Source organism: Alosa sapidissima, chromosome 13, assembly GCF_018492685.1.
Source record: "Alosa sapidissima isolate fAloSap1 chromosome 13, fAloSap1.pri, whole genome shotgun sequence".
Taxonomy (NCBI): Eukaryota; Metazoa; Chordata; class Actinopteri; order Clupeiformes; family Clupeidae; genus Alosa; species Alosa sapidissima.
The window spans coordinates 16,853,897-16,876,396 of NC_055969.1; the positions used below are offsets into that span (position 1 = coordinate 16,853,897).

The 22,500-nt window shown below is 41.0% G+C and overlaps 4 protein-coding genes across 4 annotated transcripts in view; 2 read left to right on the forward strand and 2 right to left on the reverse strand.

Annotated features, from left to right (window-relative positions):
- Window positions 1-2,345: 2,345 nt before the first annotated feature.
- rnf185 (ring finger protein 185) lies at window positions 2,346-5,824 on the reverse strand. The gene is made up of 7 exons (XM_042060327.1): window positions 5,685-5,824; window positions 4,844-5,068; window positions 4,715-4,733; window positions 4,510-4,622; window positions 4,332-4,386; window positions 3,561-3,678; window positions 2,346-2,837 (listed from the first exon to the last, which is right to left on the reverse strand). The coding sequence occupies exons 2-7, from the start codon at window positions 5,014-5,016 to the stop codon at window positions 2,740-2,742; spliced, it is 576 nt and encodes a 191-aa protein (XP_041916261.1). The 5' UTR covers window positions 5,017-5,068; window positions 5,685-5,824; the 3' UTR covers window positions 2,346-2,739.
- A 2,470-nt stretch (window positions 5,825-8,294) lies between these two features.
- LOC121680519 (WSC domain-containing protein 2-like) lies at window positions 8,295-13,382 on the forward strand. The gene is made up of 8 exons (XM_042059924.1): window positions 8,295-8,337; window positions 8,704-8,818; window positions 9,038-9,216; window positions 9,317-9,438; window positions 9,606-9,780; window positions 10,080-10,244; window positions 10,471-10,671; window positions 12,393-13,382. The coding sequence occupies exons 1-8, from the start codon at window positions 8,295-8,297 to the stop codon at window positions 12,743-12,745; spliced, it is 1,353 nt and encodes a 450-aa protein (XP_041915858.1). The 3' UTR covers window positions 12,746-13,382.
- A 1,834-nt stretch (window positions 13,383-15,216) lies between these two features.
- LOC121680742 (iron-sulfur cluster assembly scaffold protein IscU-like) lies at window positions 15,217-18,418 on the forward strand. Its single transcript, XM_042060274.1, has 5 exons — window positions 15,217-15,373; window positions 16,363-16,476; window positions 17,090-17,200; window positions 17,386-17,464; window positions 17,793-18,418. Exons 1-5 carry the CDS (start codon window positions 15,275-15,277, stop codon window positions 17,879-17,881), a joined length of 492 nt encoding a protein of 163 aa, XP_041916208.1. The 5' UTR covers window positions 15,217-15,274; the 3' UTR covers window positions 17,882-18,418.
- Window positions 18,419-20,537: 2,119 nt separating this feature from the next.
- The window catches only part of tmem119b (transmembrane protein 119b), a 3,580-nt gene continuing 1,617 nt past the window's right edge, over window positions 20,538-22,500 (reverse strand). The window contains exon 2 of the mRNA XM_042058563.1: window positions 20,538-22,500. This exon is cut by the window's right edge and continues 161 nt beyond it. Within this exon, the coding sequence (XP_041914497.1) occupies window positions 21,745-22,500 (756 nt within the window). The 3' untranslated portion in view covers window positions 20,538-21,744.

The window sequence follows — 22,500 nt, forward strand, 5'->3', positions numbered from 1 at the left end:
TTCTGGCCCCAGACAGTAAAAGCAAAATGGGCATAATGCACAGCATTCTTGAGTTAATCCCATGATCCACTATGAACCTTTCATTTTACTATTTACTGTTTTTAGTCATACTACCAATGCCACAGGTAGGCAAAGGTAAAAAGACCTCTGCGGATATCACATCCATGTGGACATACCAATACAGTTTTTATCCTTTGTTGAGGAAGAAGCTGCACCTCGCAGATTGCTGTGGGAAAGCAAGGACCATTACAAGACTAGGTCAAGCGCAGCCCTGCATGGACCAGACATGACCATAATGAGGATGAGCTGTTTCTTCTATTCCCAAGCCCTGAATAGACCCTCGCCTCAGAATTGGGGTAGCTAAACACATACAGACACAAACACAACCCAGCAATTATATAAGGGACAGAGAGTTCAGTCACTAGTTCAGTAAATGGCATCCAGTGAGACACACAGGAAGTATTTCTGCTGTTTGATCAAGCTTTAAATGAGTTAATTAATGGTGTCACTTAGAAACTTCCAAAGCACTTTACTTAGATACAGCACAAGACCCTCATAATTGCCACTAATGAGATCTTGCTCAGAATACTCACTATACACTGGCAATCTGGTTGGGTGGTGCGTAGATAGAATTTACCATCCAGTTTTGTGTTATTGGACAAGAACAAGTTGATCTGACAAAATGAGTCACAAGTCGCACATTCTAATTTTGAGATACAGGCCGATTAGGCCTACTTCAAAAACCATTGAAACTTTTTTGGTGAAATATGAAAGAAGCACTTAAAATGTATTTCATAGTCAAGATAAGAATGTAAAGTTACAAAAATATTATTCAAGTGGGAAAATCATACCTGTACCTGTCTGTAACCTGTAACTTCAAATGCGATTTTCTCAGTTTTTCAATTGGAAAAAAATGGTGGGAGGACATAATTCAAAATGTTATATCTTGACAACAATTCAAGATATGGCCAGCATATTGTTTTAAAGCTCATGTCCTTTCCATTGATACCAAAATCTCAGTTTTGAATTTTGGGTCACTGTGACTTATTTTGCCAGATCGCGTCACATATTGTAAAGAAGTCTCAGTGATCATCAGCTCTTGATTCAGCCATGATTGTCACTCACCTCCTGCCTGGTAATGTTAGGCAAGAATGAATCTGCACCTTTTAGATTGGCTATAATCCGAGTGGTGGTGCCAAGGCGTAGGCGTAATGCACTGAGTATGGAGTTACCCGAAACGTTTGTATAGCACTTTAACATAACAGCATGAAGTTTGATTAGACAATAAAAAAAAAATCCTGAGTAGATTACTCAGCTTTTTTGCTATGTTTTACCATTTTGAGTGCAAGCTTCATTGTTGTTTTCAAATATTGACTTTGTGAACATAAGGGACCCTTATCCTATAGAAAATCATATTCTGTTTCATCCATAGACTGTATATATAGAACTCTCTCTATATATATACAGTCTATGATTTCATCAATCTATTCATTCATTCATTAACTTCTCTACAGTGAGTAAGGGAAAATGCATGTATAGTCCGCCAGTCAGTATAAGAACATAAATCCAGAGAGGATGAACAGGGCCTGAACTGGCAGTCGAGTGTTTATTATATGGCTGCTTGCCAAATTGGTATTGTGCCTTCCAGGGTGACCCAAGGACATTTCACACAATGGAGAGGTGACGTTAAAGACCATAGGCCTTAGTGAATTGGTACATATTCAGACGGTTCTTAAATGCCCAGGGAAGGGGCAGTATGGACATCTGATGGGAGTGCCTTCCAAAGAGTGGAGGCTACAGCACTGATCACTCTGTCCCCATAAAAATCTGACATGAGTGTGCCGCACTCCACTTTCGGCGTTTAATTACATTAGATTCAGTTGTTTTCAATACAAGCCCACACACTGGTGTTGAACTTTGCCTCAGCCGCCGTGTCGATTATGATTCAGCTCTGTCTTTAGTCAGCGCTGCTCAGTAAAATCCATTGTTTATCAAATGCTTTTCCGTTGCCTGTTCGTTCCAGTGCTGATGTGCGTGGCAAGTGTTGGCACACTCATGTATGCGGCTATATGCGGACTGCTTTAGTCCAGTCTGGTGTGGGGGATGGAGAGTAAGCGCTTGTGCATCGACTGGAGATTCCAAGACAGGGTGTAGGGATGGAGAAGGTCCAAGAGGATATGGGGGGGGGGGGGGGGGGGATTTTATACATTCGCGACTTGACCAGCAGCCAGTGAGGGTGCATGAAGATGGGAGTGATGTGTTGTAAGTAGCATTCTGCATTCGCATTTATTTATGCACAGGTTGAATGCAGGTTGTATATGATACTACAAATGATGATTGCCAAGTTTTAAAATGACCAGAACTTGTTTTATTAATACTATACCATTAGTAAAAATAAAAACGGTCAAAAAAGATCACAGTATTATATTCATACAATTAAATAATGACAGGTTTCTTCAAACATGAGTTATGTACGTGCAAATATGAGGCTCACATACTGCACATGAAATCACACATTAAGGAGATATGAAATGTGTTAAAAAGCACAATCATCCCCTGAAAATTGAACCAAACCAAGATCATTGGAGAACGAAGAGGAAATGTCCACACTGCAAAATAGTTTTTACATGGTCGGACACACGACCGTGTGTGTTTATCACTTAACCATCTGATTCGTCATGTAGCGTCGGTTAAGAGGAACATATCCTGAAGTCAAAATTAACTGCGGTCTAATCCTTTTTACGCAATGAGTAGCCAGAACATGATCACCAGCGCCACAAACAGGAAGAGGCGGGACAGGAACTGCTCATCCATATGCTGTGGGGTGCCAGGGGCAGCTGGAGAAAATAAAATAAATAAATCACTCTTTCATTCAAACCATTCAACACTTCCTTATGTTATGCTTTTATTCACATTTACTTATAAAACATAAAAACAAAGTAATACTTAGGGAAAAAAGTGGTTACTGACAAGGTTATTTTCCAAACTAAGAACAGAAGCTATTGCAGCAGGTTGCAAGGCCAGAACAAAGCACCCATGAATGCATTTGAAGGGGAACTTGGCAACTATTTCAACGTAATAAACCCGTTTAGAAATCATTTGGATGGTTAAATGACCTGTTCCGGTGAAAATGGTGACTTTCCCCGCTGCCCCTAGCGTCCCCAGGCGGAAAACCAACCTTGCAACATTAAGACTACCGTCCCGGAACGAGAAGTGAGAAACAAGAAACTCTTTTTTAATCGTGTTTCTCACCTTTTAACATCCACATTGTTCTGCCGAACTTATGCTAACCGTTTCGCTTGCTTGTAAACAAATCCATGTGCTTTATCGTTACCTTTTTCCACAGTTTGAAATAGCATAATGCACAATTTCTCCAGCAAAGGGGGAAATATAGCTAATCCTGCCAAGTTTCCCTTTAAGAGCAACATGGCATCACCACAAGAACGGCACACCTCCACCTAGAGATCAAATTAAGCACAACACTCTCCCATCCTAACAATCTCTTTCTATGTTGCCTCCACAAATATGCCTAAAACATCCAAGAATGAGGGAGAAAATACCTGGAGGAGGTCGACCATCGTTTATGTTGAACGCTGTGGCAAAAATGCCAAAAGGAAAGGCTCCTATCCCAAAGGACATCTGGAAACCCCCATCACCGAAGCCAAAGCCTTGAAAGCCCTATAAGAAGTATAAAATTAGAAATATACGTCACTGCCAGATCTTAAAAGCCAGACATAAAAAACAATGTGTATTTGTTTATGCTTGTTGAAAAGTTAACATTGGTGTTCTTTAAATTTGCAATGTAAAAATCAGCCTGATATGCAAAACTGGTCTGGTAATTACTTTCACACCATGAGAGAATACAGAAATTAAGCATGCCACCGTGAAGTCAACCCTATTGTCAGTCCAAGGTGTCTTGGTAATGCATTTAAAATGCAAGAAAAACCTAAACAGTAATTTTTCTTTTCAAGACAAATTGGCATTTGCTGTAAGTTGCATCCTGTATGGGTGAACAGGATGTGATGCAACTACTGAAGCTTGGTGGTGACATTCCCCTGGGAACTCAATGGAACAGGTCCCCTTCCTCCACTCCGAGGACATTTAATAAGTCTCAGTGGGAGCCCTACTTAAGTTAATGAATTACATGCAGGTTCGCAGGTATACAGCAACCACCTCAATCCCACGTAATAGTTTCATCAGGTAGGGTGTGATAGCAGGTGTCTACTGCAATATGGTGGGCAGTGTTGCATTGGTCTTCTCTAGGTAGCTCATTAGAACCATTATTAGGGCAATAAACACATCAACACAGTAGAAAATAAGCCGGTTCTTACCCCTCGGTTCTCTGGTTCAGGACGCTGGCCCTGTGGTCGGGGAGGAGTTCTTTCTCTAGAAAACACAGAAACATTTTGTATTATTGACTGGCCTAAATACTTCTCTTTCTAGACAAATGACCACGTATGGCACAGATAACTCTGATAAATGTTAGAGATTTCATGGATCGTTGCTTACCTGGGGTCCTGTTGGCCAGTGCTGCCCCTTCCATACAGAGGGATGACTTTGTCACGGCTGATGCCGGCCTTACAAACTGGACATACCTGTCTGTTTGGTCTGGTTTCCAACCACTATAACAGCAAAATGTACATACCTCTATTAACAAGAGTCTCTCACAATAGTGAGTTAAGTGTCAAGTGTAAAAGAAAGAATGCATTTATACCTGATGTAAGCAGGGCCAACTTCATGGTGGAGGTATGGTGGAGGGTAAAACAAATTAGGAATAATTGGTAAATACCACACCTATTTATCAATGAAATGATAGCTGCATTTGAGGAAACTCGATCCCTACCAGAAAAGATGCCCGCAGAGACTTATCACAGCATCCTTTGATGTGTCCAGGCAAATGTTGCACTCAAATGTGCTGTCTTGGCTACTGCTTTCTCCCGATGAGTTCCCAGAGCTGGGATTGGAGGTGGTGTCTGCTCCTGTAGAGCCAGAGGCTTGGGGCCCGGCGCTGGCCATAGTCGCTACTGCTGGGGGTCCAGTCCAGTCTCAGGAATTATTACACATAAGACTGGAGGAGCAGAATTCCCGTCAAATCAAACGGACAATCAATGACACAGAAAAACCCAACAATAGCTTCAGTGCATGAGTTCAAAGAGCCAGCTTTCTAAAAAAAAAAATAACCCTCACCTGTTTTAAGAGTTTTTACAAATCTGTCAACTCTAAGTCTCAAACATGTTAACAAGTGCCCTTATTGATCGTGCCAAGTGAAATACATTTCAAGGTATAGTGTGACATTAATGGCAACAAATCAACTAAGAATTATGTGGGGCCTTCACTGAGCGACTCAACAACTTTCTTTAGAGTTCTTTGCAGACCAACTCCTCCGCGACCCTTAGGCTACAAAACTTACGTTAAAGGACCAAGACTGTAATCACTAACCTAAATGACTTTGAGCCTTGGCAATCCCCTCAGATCTGACTGAACAACTGACCTCTGCTTCGAATTATTTAACGTGAGCTCGAATTATTTAACCTAAAACCTGGCCATTAACGTTAGTTTATTTAGGCTGCTGCTGCTAGCCGATAGGCTAACTAACGCATCACGGGTCGTTTAAGAAAAACACTCGTAAGCAGCTAGATATACCCTATGTATACACAAGTAACACAAGTTAAGGGCAATCTTACCTTTCTAGATTCATAGACGACTTGAGTTAAATACGTATCTTATTCATTTCTCAATGTGAAGACACACATTACTAGTCTTTGCACTTTCAGCTGATTGCATCAACAAACTACCCGGAAGTGAGCAAAGGAAGCGTAAAGCAGACGCAGTATTTCGATTGGTTGTGCTGCCACGTATTCAAATCAACGGGATGTGGATGTGGCCTACGTGTGGACACACACAGGCAGGACACTTGGGACACTTGGAAGAAAATAAGGGCTTTCAGTAACTCAAGACACAGCTATCAAGTGGCCTTTGAATCCATTTAAGTGAATGATGAGATGATGAGAACTTTTAAAGTGCATTATGTAGGCTATAGATTATTAGATTAGATTGGATTCAACTTTATTGTCATTTAGCAAGAGGTACAGAGCCAATGAAATGCAGTTGACATCTAACCAGAAATGCAAAGAAACATTAAATACCAAAGTGCAGATTGAGTACAGTATTCTGTGCAGTTACGTAGACAATAGAGAATAATTATGAATAGTTGGATAAATACAGGTTTTCCAGATGACATGTCTACAGTGACAGATATGGTTATGTACAAAGAGTGTAAATAGACATTCTAAATACATATATTGCACAGGTTTATGGGCAGGTTATGGAATATATATCTATATATATATATCTGACACAAGATTCCACACAACTTCTTGTTCAAACCATGGTCATCTCCAGGCTGGACTATTGTAATTCACTATTAGCTGGCTTACCTGCTTGTGTAATCATTACAGCTGATTCAGAATGCTGGAGCACGCCTGGTCTTCAATTAGCCAAAGAGGACACATGTAACTCCTCTCCTAGTTACCCTCCATTGGCTCAGTAGCTAGAATTAAATTTAAATGTCTCTCTTTGGCCTATAGGACACTGACTGGATCTGCTCCTAATTATTTTAACTCAATAAAAAAGGCGTACATCCCCAACCGCCCACTGTGGTCTTCTGATGAGCGTCTGCTATGTCGACCTGTCTTAAACACTAGGTCTAATTCAAGACTCTTTTCCTCAGTGGTTCCATGTTGGTGGAATGAGTTGCCCAGACTCTCCGTTCCTGTGGTAGTTTTGGGTCGTTTAAGAGGGGTCTAAAGACATTCCTGTTCAACATGCACTTAGTGCTTTAAGCGCTTCTTATGCGTTATGGTTTGTACAATATTGTTTTATTTCCATTGGGCTGTTTATTAATTTGACATTATTGTTTATTATTGATATTCTCCTTAATGTAGTCTTACCATGTCATTGTTTTTTTTATTTTTTATTATTGATTGAATGGACATTATTGTTTATTATTGCTTTTCCCCTCATTTTCATTGCTTACTCTATTAGGCTATTGATTGAATGGACATTTTGTTTATTATTGCTATTCTCCTTATTATAGTTTGACCAACATTCTAATCTGTTCCCTGTTAATTTTTTAAATATTATGTTGTTTTTGTATTTGTGTGTCGCTTTGGACAAAGGCGTCTGCAAAATCCCATAACCATATATATATAGAATGTGTATTGGGTATTAACAGAGCAAGGGCATTGATGAAACAGGAGTAAATATAATCAGGTAAACGGTGCAGTGCAGTCAATATAAATAGGTGAACAGTGCAGAAAAGTAAACAGGTAAACAAGTAAATAGCTAAAGTAATAGGCACTTGAAGGTAGCGTCTGTCATATGAACATTACAGTGATAGGCCTATCTTTTTAGGTCCCTGTGACTAGCCATTATTCTGTATCTTTGGGCATATTTTAAAGAATGAATTCTTTTTTTGTTGTTGTTGTGATATAATTTAGCTTCTGAAAATAATTGGCTTCTCTCAACTGTTTTCTGTGAAATGTCTCTAGAAATGTAGGTATATAGGCTGTGTTTAAATTTTACATTCAATTGCATCCATAGTATAATTGTCTCCCTCCTTGTCTATCCTATTTCACGTTGTGGAAATGGAAATAGCTTTGGCTTATAGGCTTACTATATTCTGAAACAAAAGTCTAAAGAGGTTGTTATAGTCTGAAACCAAATGCCTAGGACTAGTAAATACGAAAACTTAAATTATACCAGTTTCTACTGCTCAGACACCCCACAGTGCATCTGAGACTAAACGGGTCATGTGAGGCTGAGCCTAGAGTTCACAAAGCTTACCTTTACCATATGGCTTAAGCCTACTTGCATTTGTGTAATGTCGATGACCCAGAAGTGAACAAATTGTAGGAATGCAAATGGAATAAAAATGCGTGTTTATGCTAGGGGTTTTAGGTACCATCTTTATAGCCAAGTTAAAGAAAACGGATAGGCACTGATTAATGGGATTCTTGTTTGGTCTCTGGCAGCTGCTTAGTCTGATTACGACAATCGTTTTTTTGTCAACACGAACACCAGATTAACACTCCCTTATTTTCACCCGTCGGTGTGTAGTGACTTGACCTCATAGCATAGGCAGTTGGCGCTCAGGCAGGCAGTTGGAGGACAGAGGACTGCCGGGGTTTAAGCATCTTTACAGCATGTTTTCCTTATTTAAAAGACATCTATTTGTTTTTCTTCTTGGGTTTCTTGTGTTTGTAACCTTACTTTCAGTTGGATACTTTGTCAAGATGCTGTCCAACTGGGGATGGAAATATGTTCTTTTCTATGATGGTAGGACAGTGTTTTTTTTACATTTTCCCTTGGATTAATGGGTGGTATCACTGTAATGTCTATGACATTACACCTGCAAAACTGGGATTTCCCTGGTTCTTCCCTCTTTCTCATACTGCAAGAGGTCAAGGTCAGCAATCTGGGTCAAAAAGAGTGGTAGCATAGCATACTACATTTCATATAACCTAAATAACATATAATAACAAAAAATACTGTAGGCTGTACATTAGTCTGTCCAATGTTGTGATACATATACTTTATGTTATGGTTGAGTTATGGTGTTTTTGGATTTTGTTTATATGAAATATTAATTATTTTCAGTGTAAAAAGCACAGTATAGTGCAAATGTACCTGTTTTTCCATCAGCTGTGTACATAGGTTGCTATACAGGGAGTTCATCAGAGCAAGTCCTACAGGATACATGTTTTTTGGATGATGGCGAGATGACTGTCATCCAATGCCAATCCAGCTGTGCTGAGAGGTAAAAACAATCTGGAATATCTCACACCCTCATTTCATGTGATACTAACACAAAACACTGAACATTTAAGTAGACTCCCTACCTTAAAAAGTTAACTTATTCACTGACAACTTTTAAGACTACTCACTCTTTAATGTCTTGCTGTGTAAATTTGGGATAGTGACAAGTCACAACATATATAACTTTTCAGTCAGAATAATTTACCCTTTCACCTTTTAGGGGCTATCAGTATGCTGGGCATGGCTTTGGTAGGGGGTGCTACTGTGGCCATGCCATCCAGAAACCAAACACTATACAAAGTAACTGCTACTGTTGGGAAGATCCAGCTAGTGCCTGTACAGAAACTAACAGACTGACAATCTACCATTTGGAACTTAGTCAAGATTCACCTTACAACTGTGAGTGAGCTGTTTATGAAATACAGTACGTAGGCTTACTATGTTCTTAAGTAATTAGTATAGTTCACAATGTCACAATTCTTCATCTCTACTGTCCTAGATAAAAACACAATTTTCAAAGGCTGCTATAAGACACCAGACAATTCAACCAAGGCATTTCCACTCATAGCCTTGATGCCTGCAATGACTGTAGGAAAATGTGTAGACTTCTGCACTGAAAAGGTAGGTTATTACGACATATCTGAATTATTCTCATATTAATCAAACAGCTCTTTTACTTGAGCCACACCTTAAATATTTTAGCTGAAATATTTTGAAAACATCTTGTATTTCAGTCGTTATTACAAGTGGTAATGCAAAAGCAAACCTTATAATTCCTCACTTTTCAGAAACTTTCCCTGGCAGTTCTGGCAGGCCAGCAGTGCCTCTGTGGGTTTTCCACCGTACATTTCCCCCTACATGCTCAGGAGAACATGAAAAGGTGCCTGTATCACTGTCCTGGACAGTCACATGAAAACTGTGGAACACAAATGTACAATGTTGTGTATCAGACTGAGGTGCAAGGTGAGCTGGTATGAAATATATGCCCATCACTCTAGAAATGGCAATTGTCTTATTGGCTATTTAATTTGTTGTACAGCTGACGTTCAATCGCTAAGCTGTTAATGGACAATATCAAAACAGTTGCAGGTCATTTAATGCCAAATTACCATAGGTGGCACAGCAGTTTAACAGTTTATCTGGCTCTTCCACCTGTTTGCGTGCATGCAGGGAGGACCAAAATAAGACCACCTGCTGCCAAGCGACAGCAGAGGTTACTTTTACATGTCTGCTAATCCTTGTCTAATTTTATGCCTTTTCAGACAATCGCTGTACGGACAGAAGTTTCCTCTTTGCTCAACCAAAGCAGCTTATGGCCTTGGCAAGCTTCCCTGGGTCGGGAAACACCTGGGCGCGTCACCTCATCGAACTTGCAACAGGGTTTTACACTGGAAGCTACTATTTTGACAGGTCCCTCTATGAAAAAGGTCAGAGGTTATGGTTGTGTGTGTCTTCCAAGGATGTGTTCAACCATCTGCGACACAGTGACACAGGTCATATTGATCTGTAGGATTGTGAGGTGACAGTTATCATTCATTAAAAGGAATAAGTTCTTTGAAATAAAATATATTTCATAATGTATGATAAGTTTCTATGTTGAGATTGTAATTATTCCGGTTATGGTTATACTGATGAACTGATGTTTCCTGTCAGGATTTAAAGGGGAAAAGGATAACTGGAAGAGTGGGAGAACTATCTGCATTAAGACCCACGAGAAGGGCAAACAGGAGATTGAGGCATTTGACTCAGGCATCCTCCTGATCCGAAACCCCTACAGAACCCTCATGGCAGAGTTCAACCGCAAATATGGTGGCCATATTGGATTTGCACCCATGCTTTTGTGGAAAGGAGAAAGTAAGAGAAATGCTCTTATTGTAACATTAATTACTGATGTAAATTTGTGGAATACATTACAGTAAGTAGTATAAAACATTTTCATGATTAATAGTAATATCAACATTAGTAATGTATAATTATGACCGCCGCGCAGCGAAGTCATTTTTTTTTTTTTTTTTTTTTTTTCTTTTTCGCATGCCCAAATTTCCGTCAATGATTCCCGGGACACTGAAAGACCGGGGTACACGAAACTTGGTGGGCATGTAACCCCACATGGATAGCATGGAACCATCGTTTTTCGTTTTGATCTGTAGCCCCCCCGCTGGACTGGACTAGCGGGGGGGCTACAGATCCATAACCACTCATTTCATGTATAGCGCCACCTAGTTAAACACAAAAAAGTAAAAATGAGGTGTTGTAATCGAAGGTATCTGTGACCTAACATAGTCAAAACTGCACGAAATTGGAAGTGTATGATCATTATGACACCCTCTGTATGCACGCCAAGTTTCCGTTTATGGGGGGCCACACAATAAATTAATTTATGTTACTATACACCAACTGGCCTGTAGGTGGCCGGAGACAGTTTTCTGTGAATATCTCGAGAACCGTAGGGCCTAGGAGGTCCACCTTTTTTATGTATGTTGGTCTTAAGGGGGCATGTCAACCCATCCCATTACCACTTATTTCATGTATAGCGCCACCTAGTTAAAAATTAAAAAGCAAAAAATTAGGTGTTTTCATCACAATATCTCTGGCTGACAAGGTCAAAACTGCACGAAATTAAAAGTGTAGGATCATTATGACACCCTCCGAATGCATCCCAAGTTTTGTGTACTTTCGTTCATGAGGGGCCTTACAATAAAATAATTTATGTGTACATTTAGTGACGTACACCAACAAGGATTCCCGGGACACTGAAAGACCGGGGTACACAAAACTTGGTGGGCATGTACCTCCACATGGATAGCATGGAACCGTCATTTTTCGTTTTGATCTGTAGCCCCCCCGCTGGACTGGACCCCCCGAAAGGAGGGTAGGGCAGACACAGTTCTCTGTGAATATCTTGAGAACTGTAGGGCCTAGGATGACCATTTTTTTCCGTATGTTTGCCTCCAGGGGTCATGTTAACCCATTTCATGTGCACACATGTGCACAAACAGATACACACACACACACACACACACACACATACATTCACAGTAATCATACGTATGACACATACTCACACAGTAGACATATGTACGCTTGCATGCACAGGCACATACGCAGGCACACACACAAGCACGCACACACACACACACACACACACACACACACACATAACATAAACATAACACAAACAATCAAGAATTTCTCAGAATTATGAACAGGCAAGATGGAGGTGGGGTTGTATAAAATGAATTTTACATGTGAAATCTATGAACTAATCATGTTTTGGTACTTGTTGTCTAGCAGATACCAGTGAGAATTGAGTGTGGATAATGCAATTTAGTGAGACAGTTAGAATCATATAGGCCTTTCAGCGTGATTTCTTTTAGTGGAAAAAATGTGCTGGACTGGGCGGCGGTCATATTTTGTACCGCTCTGCGGTACATCTAGTTAATAGTAATGTCAACACTAAACATTTCATACTACACTCTCCTGTGCTCTCACAAATTAGGTAATGCTGAGGTAATTTTACAGTTATGCCATTATAGTAATGGCTGTGTATTCTTCCCCCTTCTAACTGACTGCAGCGTGGGCCAAGTTTGTGGAGGTGTATGCAGACTTGTGGGCCTCACACACTTTAGCCTGGCTGAACTACAGCGAGCAACTGTATGTGGTGTATTACGAGGAGTTGAAGAGGGACATGTTTATTCACCTGAGAGGCCTTGTGCTCTTCCTGGGCCTGCCGCTGTCTGTGGACCGTCTGCTTTGTACAGAGAGTCAAAAGAGTGGGACATTCAAGCGCTCGGGCCTGCTCAAGCTGGAGTATGACCCCTTCACAGCAGACATGCGAACCAGCATTGATTACCTTGTCAAAAGAGTGGACCTTGCTCTCAGAGCGAAGAATTTAACCGGGGTGCCGGATGAGTATCACCTCAGGTAAATCAGGGTCGATAACTCCCATGCATCTGGCGTGACACTCACGCTTTCAGCACCAATCTCACGCTCTCACGCACACGCAAGAAATGTCACGCCAAATCCATTCTTTTTTTTTGCAATCCGTTCATTTTTTGTTGATGACTAGACTAGACCACAGCATTGTTTCTAAATGACAGGATACGAGTTTAAGGCATACATATGTCTAGACCAACCGCAGGTAAACAGCGCAGTTTTATCTGATTGTTGATTTGCTGACTAGGCTATTTTAATCCGGTCCGCGACACCTTCACGGAACACGCTGCTATTTAGACATGAGGCAGACCGACATAAAGTGTGGCCGCCCATTCTTCTCTAGGAACTACTCGCGAAGTAGCCTCACAGACACATGAAATAACTTTTTCTTATCTTTTATAAGGTGCTATAGCCGCTATTTGCTGCGAGAAAATTAACTTTCAAGAAATAATCATATTAGGCTACTAGGCCTATAGCTCTGCGCTCATTTCAATTCATATAGGTGGAATATCTCACAAACTTTTCTTTCCACACATGACAAACCGTAAACCAGAATAAACAGCAGGCCTTACCGAACACAAGGTGTAATGCAATCCCCTGTACAATACGTCGTTCCAAAGTAATCCGGTTTTGAAATGGTAGCATTTCTATGGTCTCCAATTTTGGGCTTTAAGTGTCTTAAAACTGAGCTGTGCTTAAATACATACATATGTGTAAATATTAAAATCAGAGGATATACAGCTCATGGCTAAGAGTTTGTCGATGTAGCCATTATGATTTGTTTTCACAAAATGCTAAGCATGCATGTATTTAAGTGTCTTAAAAAAGTGCTTATATTGGTCAATGCATAATTTCATAACAGGCCAAATAGAAAATAAATGTTAAATGTTAAATATAGCCTAGACATAATATTAAAATCAGATGATGTAGGATAGTATAGAGTTAGATAAAGTTGGATGGCTCCAGAACTCACATTCTGAAAAACTTTTATGACAATATAGCTGTTCTGTTGACCTTTACATTTGTTGCTACTGGACATGAAGGGCAGGCCAATTATGAGTTCTGTCCAACACTGATGGTAGGTTTAGAAAAAAAGTCAGCACATTTTAATCATATTGCAATAATACCAATAACCGTGATCATTTTGGTCATGATTTTTCATCAAATGTTCATACTGTATCTCTAGTGGCTGGTAGACTTTGGAATCCACCAGCCACAATGGTAGGTGGAAAAAATATTTTAGGCTATTTCCATCCCTGATACATACGTACACTCATACACACATTTATAAGTCTCAATCTGTCCACAAAACTCGCCAGAAGTCATCATTTAAGGGGTTATTTTTCATTTTTTTCTACTGAGCTACTACCTTTTTCAAGTGGGCAGGGGGGCCCTTTTCATGTCTGTGCCCAGGGTCCCAGTGGCTCATAATCCTTCCATGCCACGGGGTTAAAACACTGGTCTTGTTTTCAAGCGCAATCAATAATTTAATTGTACATTTTGAAGAAACTTTTCCATTCTATTAGGTTTTTTTAAAAACATAAATAAGGGATTATACTGTACATAGCAAAAAAGTCAGGGGACAGACATTTTTAAAAATAGGTTTAGGGAAAAAATTAACGCACACGCACTATGACTTCACAAAATCTCACTCCAGCCAAACACCCAAAGTTGGCAACCCTGGGTAAATGGACAGGTGATAGTCAAGCATAGGCCACTTCGAATAGGCCTATAAATGTGGTTTTAATTGTACTGTGTCCTTGGTGACTTGAAACAATAATAACTGTAATAATAATAATAATGATAATACATTGTTGTTACAGTTTTCCTTGTGTACATTATCATTCACATGCCTTGATGTCAAACAATACTGTACACCTCAATAAACTGATGCTATGTTGTTTTAAAGACTAATAGGTTTGGGCATGTTTTGTAGGATGTGCAACTCAACGTGACTCAGCAAGCGTGCTCTCCACTAATGCACGCAATGTGTTTCCCTTCTCTTCTTTCCATTTGGCACCGCTCTGTGGCGCGTTTGCTATTGAGACTTACAGCACAACTAATGCATATCACCCAGACCCATGCTTGGGTGCTTTGTGGTCACTGCCACTCAAAATGTGGCCTGTGTTTAAAAAGAGGCATCAAGCTATAGCCTAAACACTTGTTATTGTGGACAATGACACCAAGTCGCGCAAAACCATTTTTTTTTTTTTTTAAATAAATCGGACATTTGTGTGGGCTAAAATGTGGTGAACTGTGGCTTGTTCGGTGAAATTCAGTCGGACATAATTTTTGCAGAATTCCCATCTCCCATGAGACAATTTAGGCTACATTTTATTTGTGGCGTTCAATGCACCTCATTGTTGTTGTTACAACAAACTAAAACATTTTTGCTCCGCCCCCTGTGTCAGATAGGCTACAGCAGCGAGGTTGTCACTAGCCAGCTAGTGCTTTGCTATTTCCCTATGGCTACATCATCCCCTGTAGAACTAGTTTAGCAGTGCGTCATTCACTGAAGAACATGGCGAACGTTGTGAAGAAGTGTGTCTCTCCTTTAGTTCTGCTCAATAGGAGGCTTTCTACTCCAGATCTACGAGTACAGTCTGCTTACCACAAGAAGGTAAGATTGTGAAAGATTGTGAGCTTGTGAAAATATAAACCTTGTTATACCACCAATAACCCAGCCAAACAGTCTAGGGATGTTTGGTAACTTCAGTGTTTGTAGTAGCAGCAGCTAGAAGCTAAGCTAGTTATGCTACGTAGCTAGCTAACCTAGTTATCTAAGTTGATCAGGACCTGTTTTGTCAATAAAACTAGGACCCAGTTGTTTTTATTATGTCAGGAAAATATTAGCGATATCAACAAACCCACTAAGTTAGACAGTGCGCCTGCTTTTGTCGGTATATTTAAAATGACATCTGCGACACGGCTAACTAGATAACGTTAGCTGATATAACTGTTGTCGCCGGGGGATTACTTTGCCCTTGATAACACCTGCTTTAGGAACTAAAACACAGGTGAATCTTCCTTTCCGTTTACCGCCATGTGTTGCAAAATAAGTGTCCTTAGATATATGCGTTTTCTGTAGGCTAACGTTACTGTAAACATTCTGTTCACCTGTTTGCTCAGTCAGTGACTGTGCCTTGGTTTGTTAATGTTAGTGACACTAATGTATGGTAGCCTATGGTGTTCATTTTGAGGTCCTCATTATCATGAAATGATGTTTGGGCATGTAGTTTATATAATTCAGGTGTTGTACACCTATTATTTAGGTGTTGTACAGCAATTATGTAGTGATTGCCTACAGATAATGGAAACTAGCCTATATACGCAGTAGATATTGTAGGTTGTCGTAATCTCCTATTAAGAATGGGTGAGAGTGAGTCAGCACCAAGATTATCCCTAAATCAGGCCCAGTCAGGAAGAAGGGGGTAGGATTGTACCCGCCCAAATACATGGCGGATAGTGCCGGGCTGTCTTAAGCAGTTTATTTTGATTTGTCTTACGTAACTCAACTGCAATGCCTGTTTTGGGTTTCGTAATGGAAAGGCTAGGCCATGACATAGGCATAGTCATGTGATATTGAATTGTTTTCACTTTTGCCCTCAGGTGGTGGACCACTATGAGAACCCTCGTAATGTGGGGTCGCTGGACAAGAATAACAAGAATGTGGGCACAGGACTGGTCGGTGCACCAGCCTGCGGTGATGTGATGAAGCTTCAGGTACGTCTCCATCTGGTCTCCATCTAGTCTCCGCCTTGCTCATCGCTGATCTGACCAGTTGTCCTTTCACTAACCGTAATGAGGCTTATATTAATAATGTGGTTTGGCTTGTTAACGCTGGGCTTCAACACAAACAAAATGAAGGTTGGGTTACCAAGAGAACATAAGCACTTGTTGTGTGCTCGACTGTAAGCCGGTTTGGATGTCAGCTGAGAGTAAATGAAATCATTTAATCAAACTGAGGTCATGTAATGTCTACTCTGTATGGTGTAATAAATACCCAATATTTCTTTAAAGTAAACTAGTTATTACTTAACACTTACTGGTATAGCCAGTGTTTTTAATCTAAAATGACATTATAATAAGAAATATAACGAGGTAACATTAAAATAAGGTGTACATTTCATTTGTATGTGTAAATTTGAATATTTTTGTTAATCATACCAACATTGTGCATGGTAATTGTTCTTACTAAAATGCCCTCTTCTATTTTTTAGATTTATCAGTCTTACATCTCTAGTACCTGATAAACTGATCTGTGCTATTGCCTAGTTAGGACTACCTTGCAGGTGATGATGGTAAAGGTAAAATTTGTTTAATATGTGTTTAACAGATTGAAGTGGATGATAAGGGGAAGATTATTGATGCTCGCTTCAAGACCTTTGGGTGTGGATCAGCTATTGCCTCCAGTTCCCTAGCAACGGAGTGGGTGAAGGGCAAATCTGTGAGTCTTGTGACGCTTCCACTGTTTCCTGTTTAGGGGTTCTTTTTGAGTTCTTGTTTTTAGTACAAAATGTATTTCTACTTCTGTCATTTCCTGTTGATGTGAGTTCCCAGCAAGAGTTTCAGTTTGCTCTTTCTCCTGCCAACACTAAAAAAAGTCTTTGTGTGCCCTTTTTTGACTTGCAGGTTGATGAAGCTCTGAAGATCAAGAACACTGACATTGCCAAAGAGCTTAGTCTTCCCCCAGTGAAACTTCACTGCTCCAGTACGTGCCAATTTTAATTCAACACCACAACTGCACAGTCACTTACTTAGTTGATTAATAATGATGAAGGCAGTTTCAAGTAAAGCTTTACTGATTTCTACTAAATGAATAAAGATATTATATAAAAAGCATTTCCTAGAAAACTCCCATTGAATCAGTACCGGGATGATTCAGATTTACGTGTTTCAATAACATCATAAATGTATGAATTATTAAATCAGATGCCATCTCCAGATGCCAGATTCCATCCCCTTGTGCTCTCTGTGTATAAGATGTTCCTGGTTATTTTTGGCTGAGCTAATTCTTCTCCTTGTCCCTGGTTCCTCAGTGCTGGCAGAGGATGCCATCAAAGCCGCTCTTGCGGACTACCGGCTCAAGCAGAGCGACGAGGAGAAGGCTGCCAGTGCCAGCAACTAAGTGGAGCAGCGGTTGTATTAGGGGTTATGGTCTTTCGCCCACCCTCTCTCTGTGTCTCACCCTGCAGCACCAACTTACTACGTCTGTAGCGCAGTCTTCTTACCCAGGCAGAGACCACATACAGTGCATACCAGTACTCTTCAGCCCTTTGTCACCGTAGCCTGTCTATTAAACGCACAAATGAAAGCAATTCACCGTCAGGTTGCGATGGGTACAAAAACAAGTTGAGCCTTATTTTCTTGCAGAGGAGATCGTAAAGAGGGTATCAGTTCAGTGCCGAGTTTTGTGTGGGAGGTCTGTGTCTTGATTATGTTGTGGGTGTGTGTGGAGTGTGGTTTCAGCCATTAAGTGGCGCTGTGTGGTACTCCTGGCAGATGGCTCAAGGAGTCTAAATGAGCGGGAATTGGAACTGAGCTCTCAGTATTAAGTGCTGGAGGATATTGAGGTGGATTACATTGTATATTGTGAACTTAGTATATTTGCTCCCTGATTGTGACAGCCTGATATTATGGACAATAAAGTAAAATGTGTATATCATTGGATTGCGTTCTGATATCAATTATAGTTATAAATGAAGATAATGGACTCTTAATCTGTATTACACATAATGCACTATGCAATGCTGTTATACTGTCCTGTACACACTAATGTTCATTTAATCATTGGGCATAAACATTATGTTCATTTACAGTTTTTCTCGATCGCGTTGATGCTTGTGTCAACTCTGACATCAAGTTTTCAAAACCGTTAACACCCATGTCTGAACAAAAGCGCTCTGGCCAAAATGACACATTTTGCTTGCAAAAGGCTGTTACTCTCTCAAATCACTTAACATGCATTGCCTTCAAACAACACATCCTGTCATCAAATCACAGTTTGATTTCAGTCAATCATTACACACTGGATAACAAAATGCAAAATGTAGTTCTCAAAATTAGCCTTTTGCTATGTCTGTCTGTTCCATTTCTTTCTCATTTTTCTGGTATCAGAAAAAAACTGAAAAGACAAAATTTATTGAATAAAAAATAATGGTAATCATTCCTCCCAAGATGTATTGACATGGAAGACCTATAGTAGGCACCTAGACAAGACAACTTTCATTGAACTACAACTTGTCATTTTTCATCAAAATAGACCTACAGTTCACACCTTTTGTACTGTTTTCTTCACAGTAATTTCTCTTAGATCCATACTTGCAAATAGCAACACAGAACAGACATGGCATCTCGTGGGGCAGCCGTGGCTGTACTGGTTAGCGCTTCGGACTTGTAACCGGAGGGTTGCCGGTTCGAACCCCGACCAGTAGGCACGGCTGAAGTGCCGTTGAGCAAGGCACCTAACCCCTCACTGGCTCCGCCGCTGTTGTTGCAGGCAGCTCACTGCACCGGGATTAGTGTGTGCTTCTCCTCACTATGTGTTCACTGTGTGCTGAGTGTGTTTCACTAATTCACAGATTGGGATAAATGCAGAGATCAAATTTCCCTCACGGGATCAAAAGAGTATATATACTATACTTATGGATAATGAATGATTGCTGTTTGAAGAATTGTGCAAAGCAGTTTCACACAGGTGTATCTGAGATTCAGACTTATGCAAGGAATCTCTCTGTAAAAAAAAGATGTTTTCCTTTTGTTTAGCACAGGGAAACCAATAAAGTTTGGGGTCTTTGAATGACATGTGTAAACTGTTTTGCAAAAGGGTGTGAGAAATGTGTGAACCCAATGAAAAGGTGTGAACACATTTGCCAGAGGTGAATTCTGCTGTGCAGAGAAGGTGTTAATGAAGACCAAGTGGATCCCAGTTTCTTTAAGCAGGTCAAAGCAATCGAGAAGAACTGTAATGACAAGCAACACCACTCTACTTGCAAACACAGGTCGCAAACATTTTGCTGAATGCTAAAGGAGAGAAAATTCACCTTTACTTGGGTGGATGAAATCTATGAGGTGGACTGGTATTGTCCACTAGATGGCAGCAGTATATATATAAAAACATTCATCCATTTTCCCAATGCATTAGTAAGATACACACATTAGGCCTATTAATGACACAATGTAAGATAAAGCAATGCTGTCATAATCATAAATATCTTCACATAGATAATAAAATAATTTCGTTTTTTGCATAGTTTGTCCACTGTGTATTCTAACACTATACATCTCTCAAAGAACAAACTGAGGTGCAGGCTGAAAGATAGTTTTGCTACTTATAATGTTAACTAAATGCTAATAAAATCAAAAGCTGCACCAAGAATTTCGAAAAGATCCCTATCCACCTCCCCATCCTCATTGTAAAAAAAGCAGAGGCTCCAAACAAGTCTGTTATTGTTGAGAAACGGTGCATTTTTTTTTGCCTTTGAGAGGGAACCTCATAGGGCCAGATGTGAAAGGCTTTGAATGTGAACAGCGCAGCGTCATCGCAGAGGACCCACTGCTGTGTTTGGGCCTTGAGCCCCATCCTGCGACAGGAACTCAGTCTCCAAGCAGCCGGCGTTCTCATCCTTTAATGGAGATGTTTAGAGATAGGATAAACATTTGGCTGTCTAAAGAATAAATTACACATTTTATTAGGCCAATACTCACTGTGGAGGTGTGGGGGATGAAAGTCAGTTAACAAACAGTGACCTTACTATTCCACATCAAAGGAGGAGAAGGATGCATCTTTTGTATTGTTGTCCAAAACTTTTATTTGTTTGAAATATAGTAATCATTGGCAGTACCTTCTGAACAGGCTTAAATAGAAGGATAAATAGAAAGTGAACAAAAAAAACAAGAGATGGCAAATATAGGCTATGATGGTGGACACAGGCTCGCTCAGTGAATATGATTGTGTTCTGAACAAATCCTCTTAAATGTTCTTTGCAAAAGCAGAGCTCAGTTTATGGCAAGTTTCAGGTTTTAAGGCTCACATGTAGAATCTGGTTGGGGTCACCTGGTCCTCATTAATGTAGAATATTCTACTTTGCACCCCCTAATGAAGAATGCTTCATAACAGATATAGTCAGCAAGAGCTAACTGAAGAATCCAAGCAGCCCTGTCTGTACCCGTTCATGGTGCGTTGAAAGCAAGCAATGCAGAGATACAGCAGATGGCTATACTAAATTGTATGGCATTTGTGACATAGGGATAGCTGGGATCACTCAGTCTGTCCTGTGCTAGGTCTGGTCTCCCCACGTCATATCTGCTTTCGTTTCTGTTTTGGATTGGGAATCAGGCATGACCTAATTAGGTGCTCTGCTTGTGTGCCATTCTGACTGCCGTGCTCCTGATTTATGATATGACAAGATCCTCACAAGGGCCAGAGGCGGTGAACAGTCAGACCTGGAGACACCCCACCCACACACACACACACACACACAAACAGCCTCATCACCCTTGGTCTGGCCCCTTTGCACTTAAGTATGTGGGTGTTTTTTTTCCACTAGAAACCCTAACTGACGGCAAAAATGGAAGTTATCTTATCCCTCACAATCTTTACCCACTCCCACTTTAAGCCACAATATTTTGTAATATCACCATACAATGTGAAAGATAACAAGGTCTTCCTCACATTTTGTTGTGAGATGTCAGTTATTTTATCCATTTTTTTAATGTACAAAGTCAAAGTCTGTGTGTCAAAGTTAAAGTCTGTGTTTTTAATTTTACTTTCATCAGCTTGGCTTGATTCCTTCTTACTCTGACACACTGCTTTACCTTTGCTGACCCATACTTGCAGCACACTTTGTAGAATAGGATTTACATTTCAGCCCCTCAAAATGCTGGAGGATTACGCCTGCCTCGACGCAAAGTCCATGTTTTCTCACTGCCCATGGAGGCCTGCCTCGCTCATTTCCCTGTAGATAGTAAACAGAGTCTGTTTTTGTTGCTTTAGAATGCTGTTTTCTCTCCAGCAAGGAGAGCTGTGGCTGGAGAGTCAGTTTCCTGTGGGCCCTCGGAGCTTTGCGGTCCAGGTGAAGTGTCACCCTCTTTAGGAAGCCCTTCCTCCTCCAAGCCTTTAAGTTTTCCTGTGTGAGTTTCGGGTGAAAGAGCTGGGGGCTGATTGACGTCACCGTCCTCTTCCTCCTTCTGAGGTGCGACACTCGCTGGTTGGCTCGGATTGGTCTCTTGTCCCGATGGGCTTGAGGCAGCTACTTGGGTTGCGTCCTCATTTTTGGTGCTTTTGTCAGCTTCGTCCAGCTTTGGTGCGGACCCCCCCTTGGCCTCCTTGTCACTTCGCACGCCTTTGGAGGGGCTGCGGAGGTTCTTGGTGATCATCAGGATGTCTTCCTGCAGCCGCCTGGCCGAGTCCCTCGCCGGCTCCCCCTGTTGACCGCCGGTGGCCTCCTTCTCCGGGACCTCGCTGAAGATCTTGGCGCCGCCGGACTTGTCACTCTGGTCCACGTACATCTTGCTGGGGAAGGAGCAGGGGTAGTAGGCGCTCACCTTGCGCTTGTGGCTGAGGATGGACGCACAGCTGATGATAACCAGCACTAGGACTAGCAATGAGGAGATGACCAGGATGGGGAAGAGGTTCTCCCGGAGGAAGTCAACCACCTGGCCCATGTGGAAGGGCTCAACCTGGGTCTTGTCTAGCGCTGCTCCGACTGTGGGGGCGGCCAGAGGTGGGATGCGGGCACCACGGGC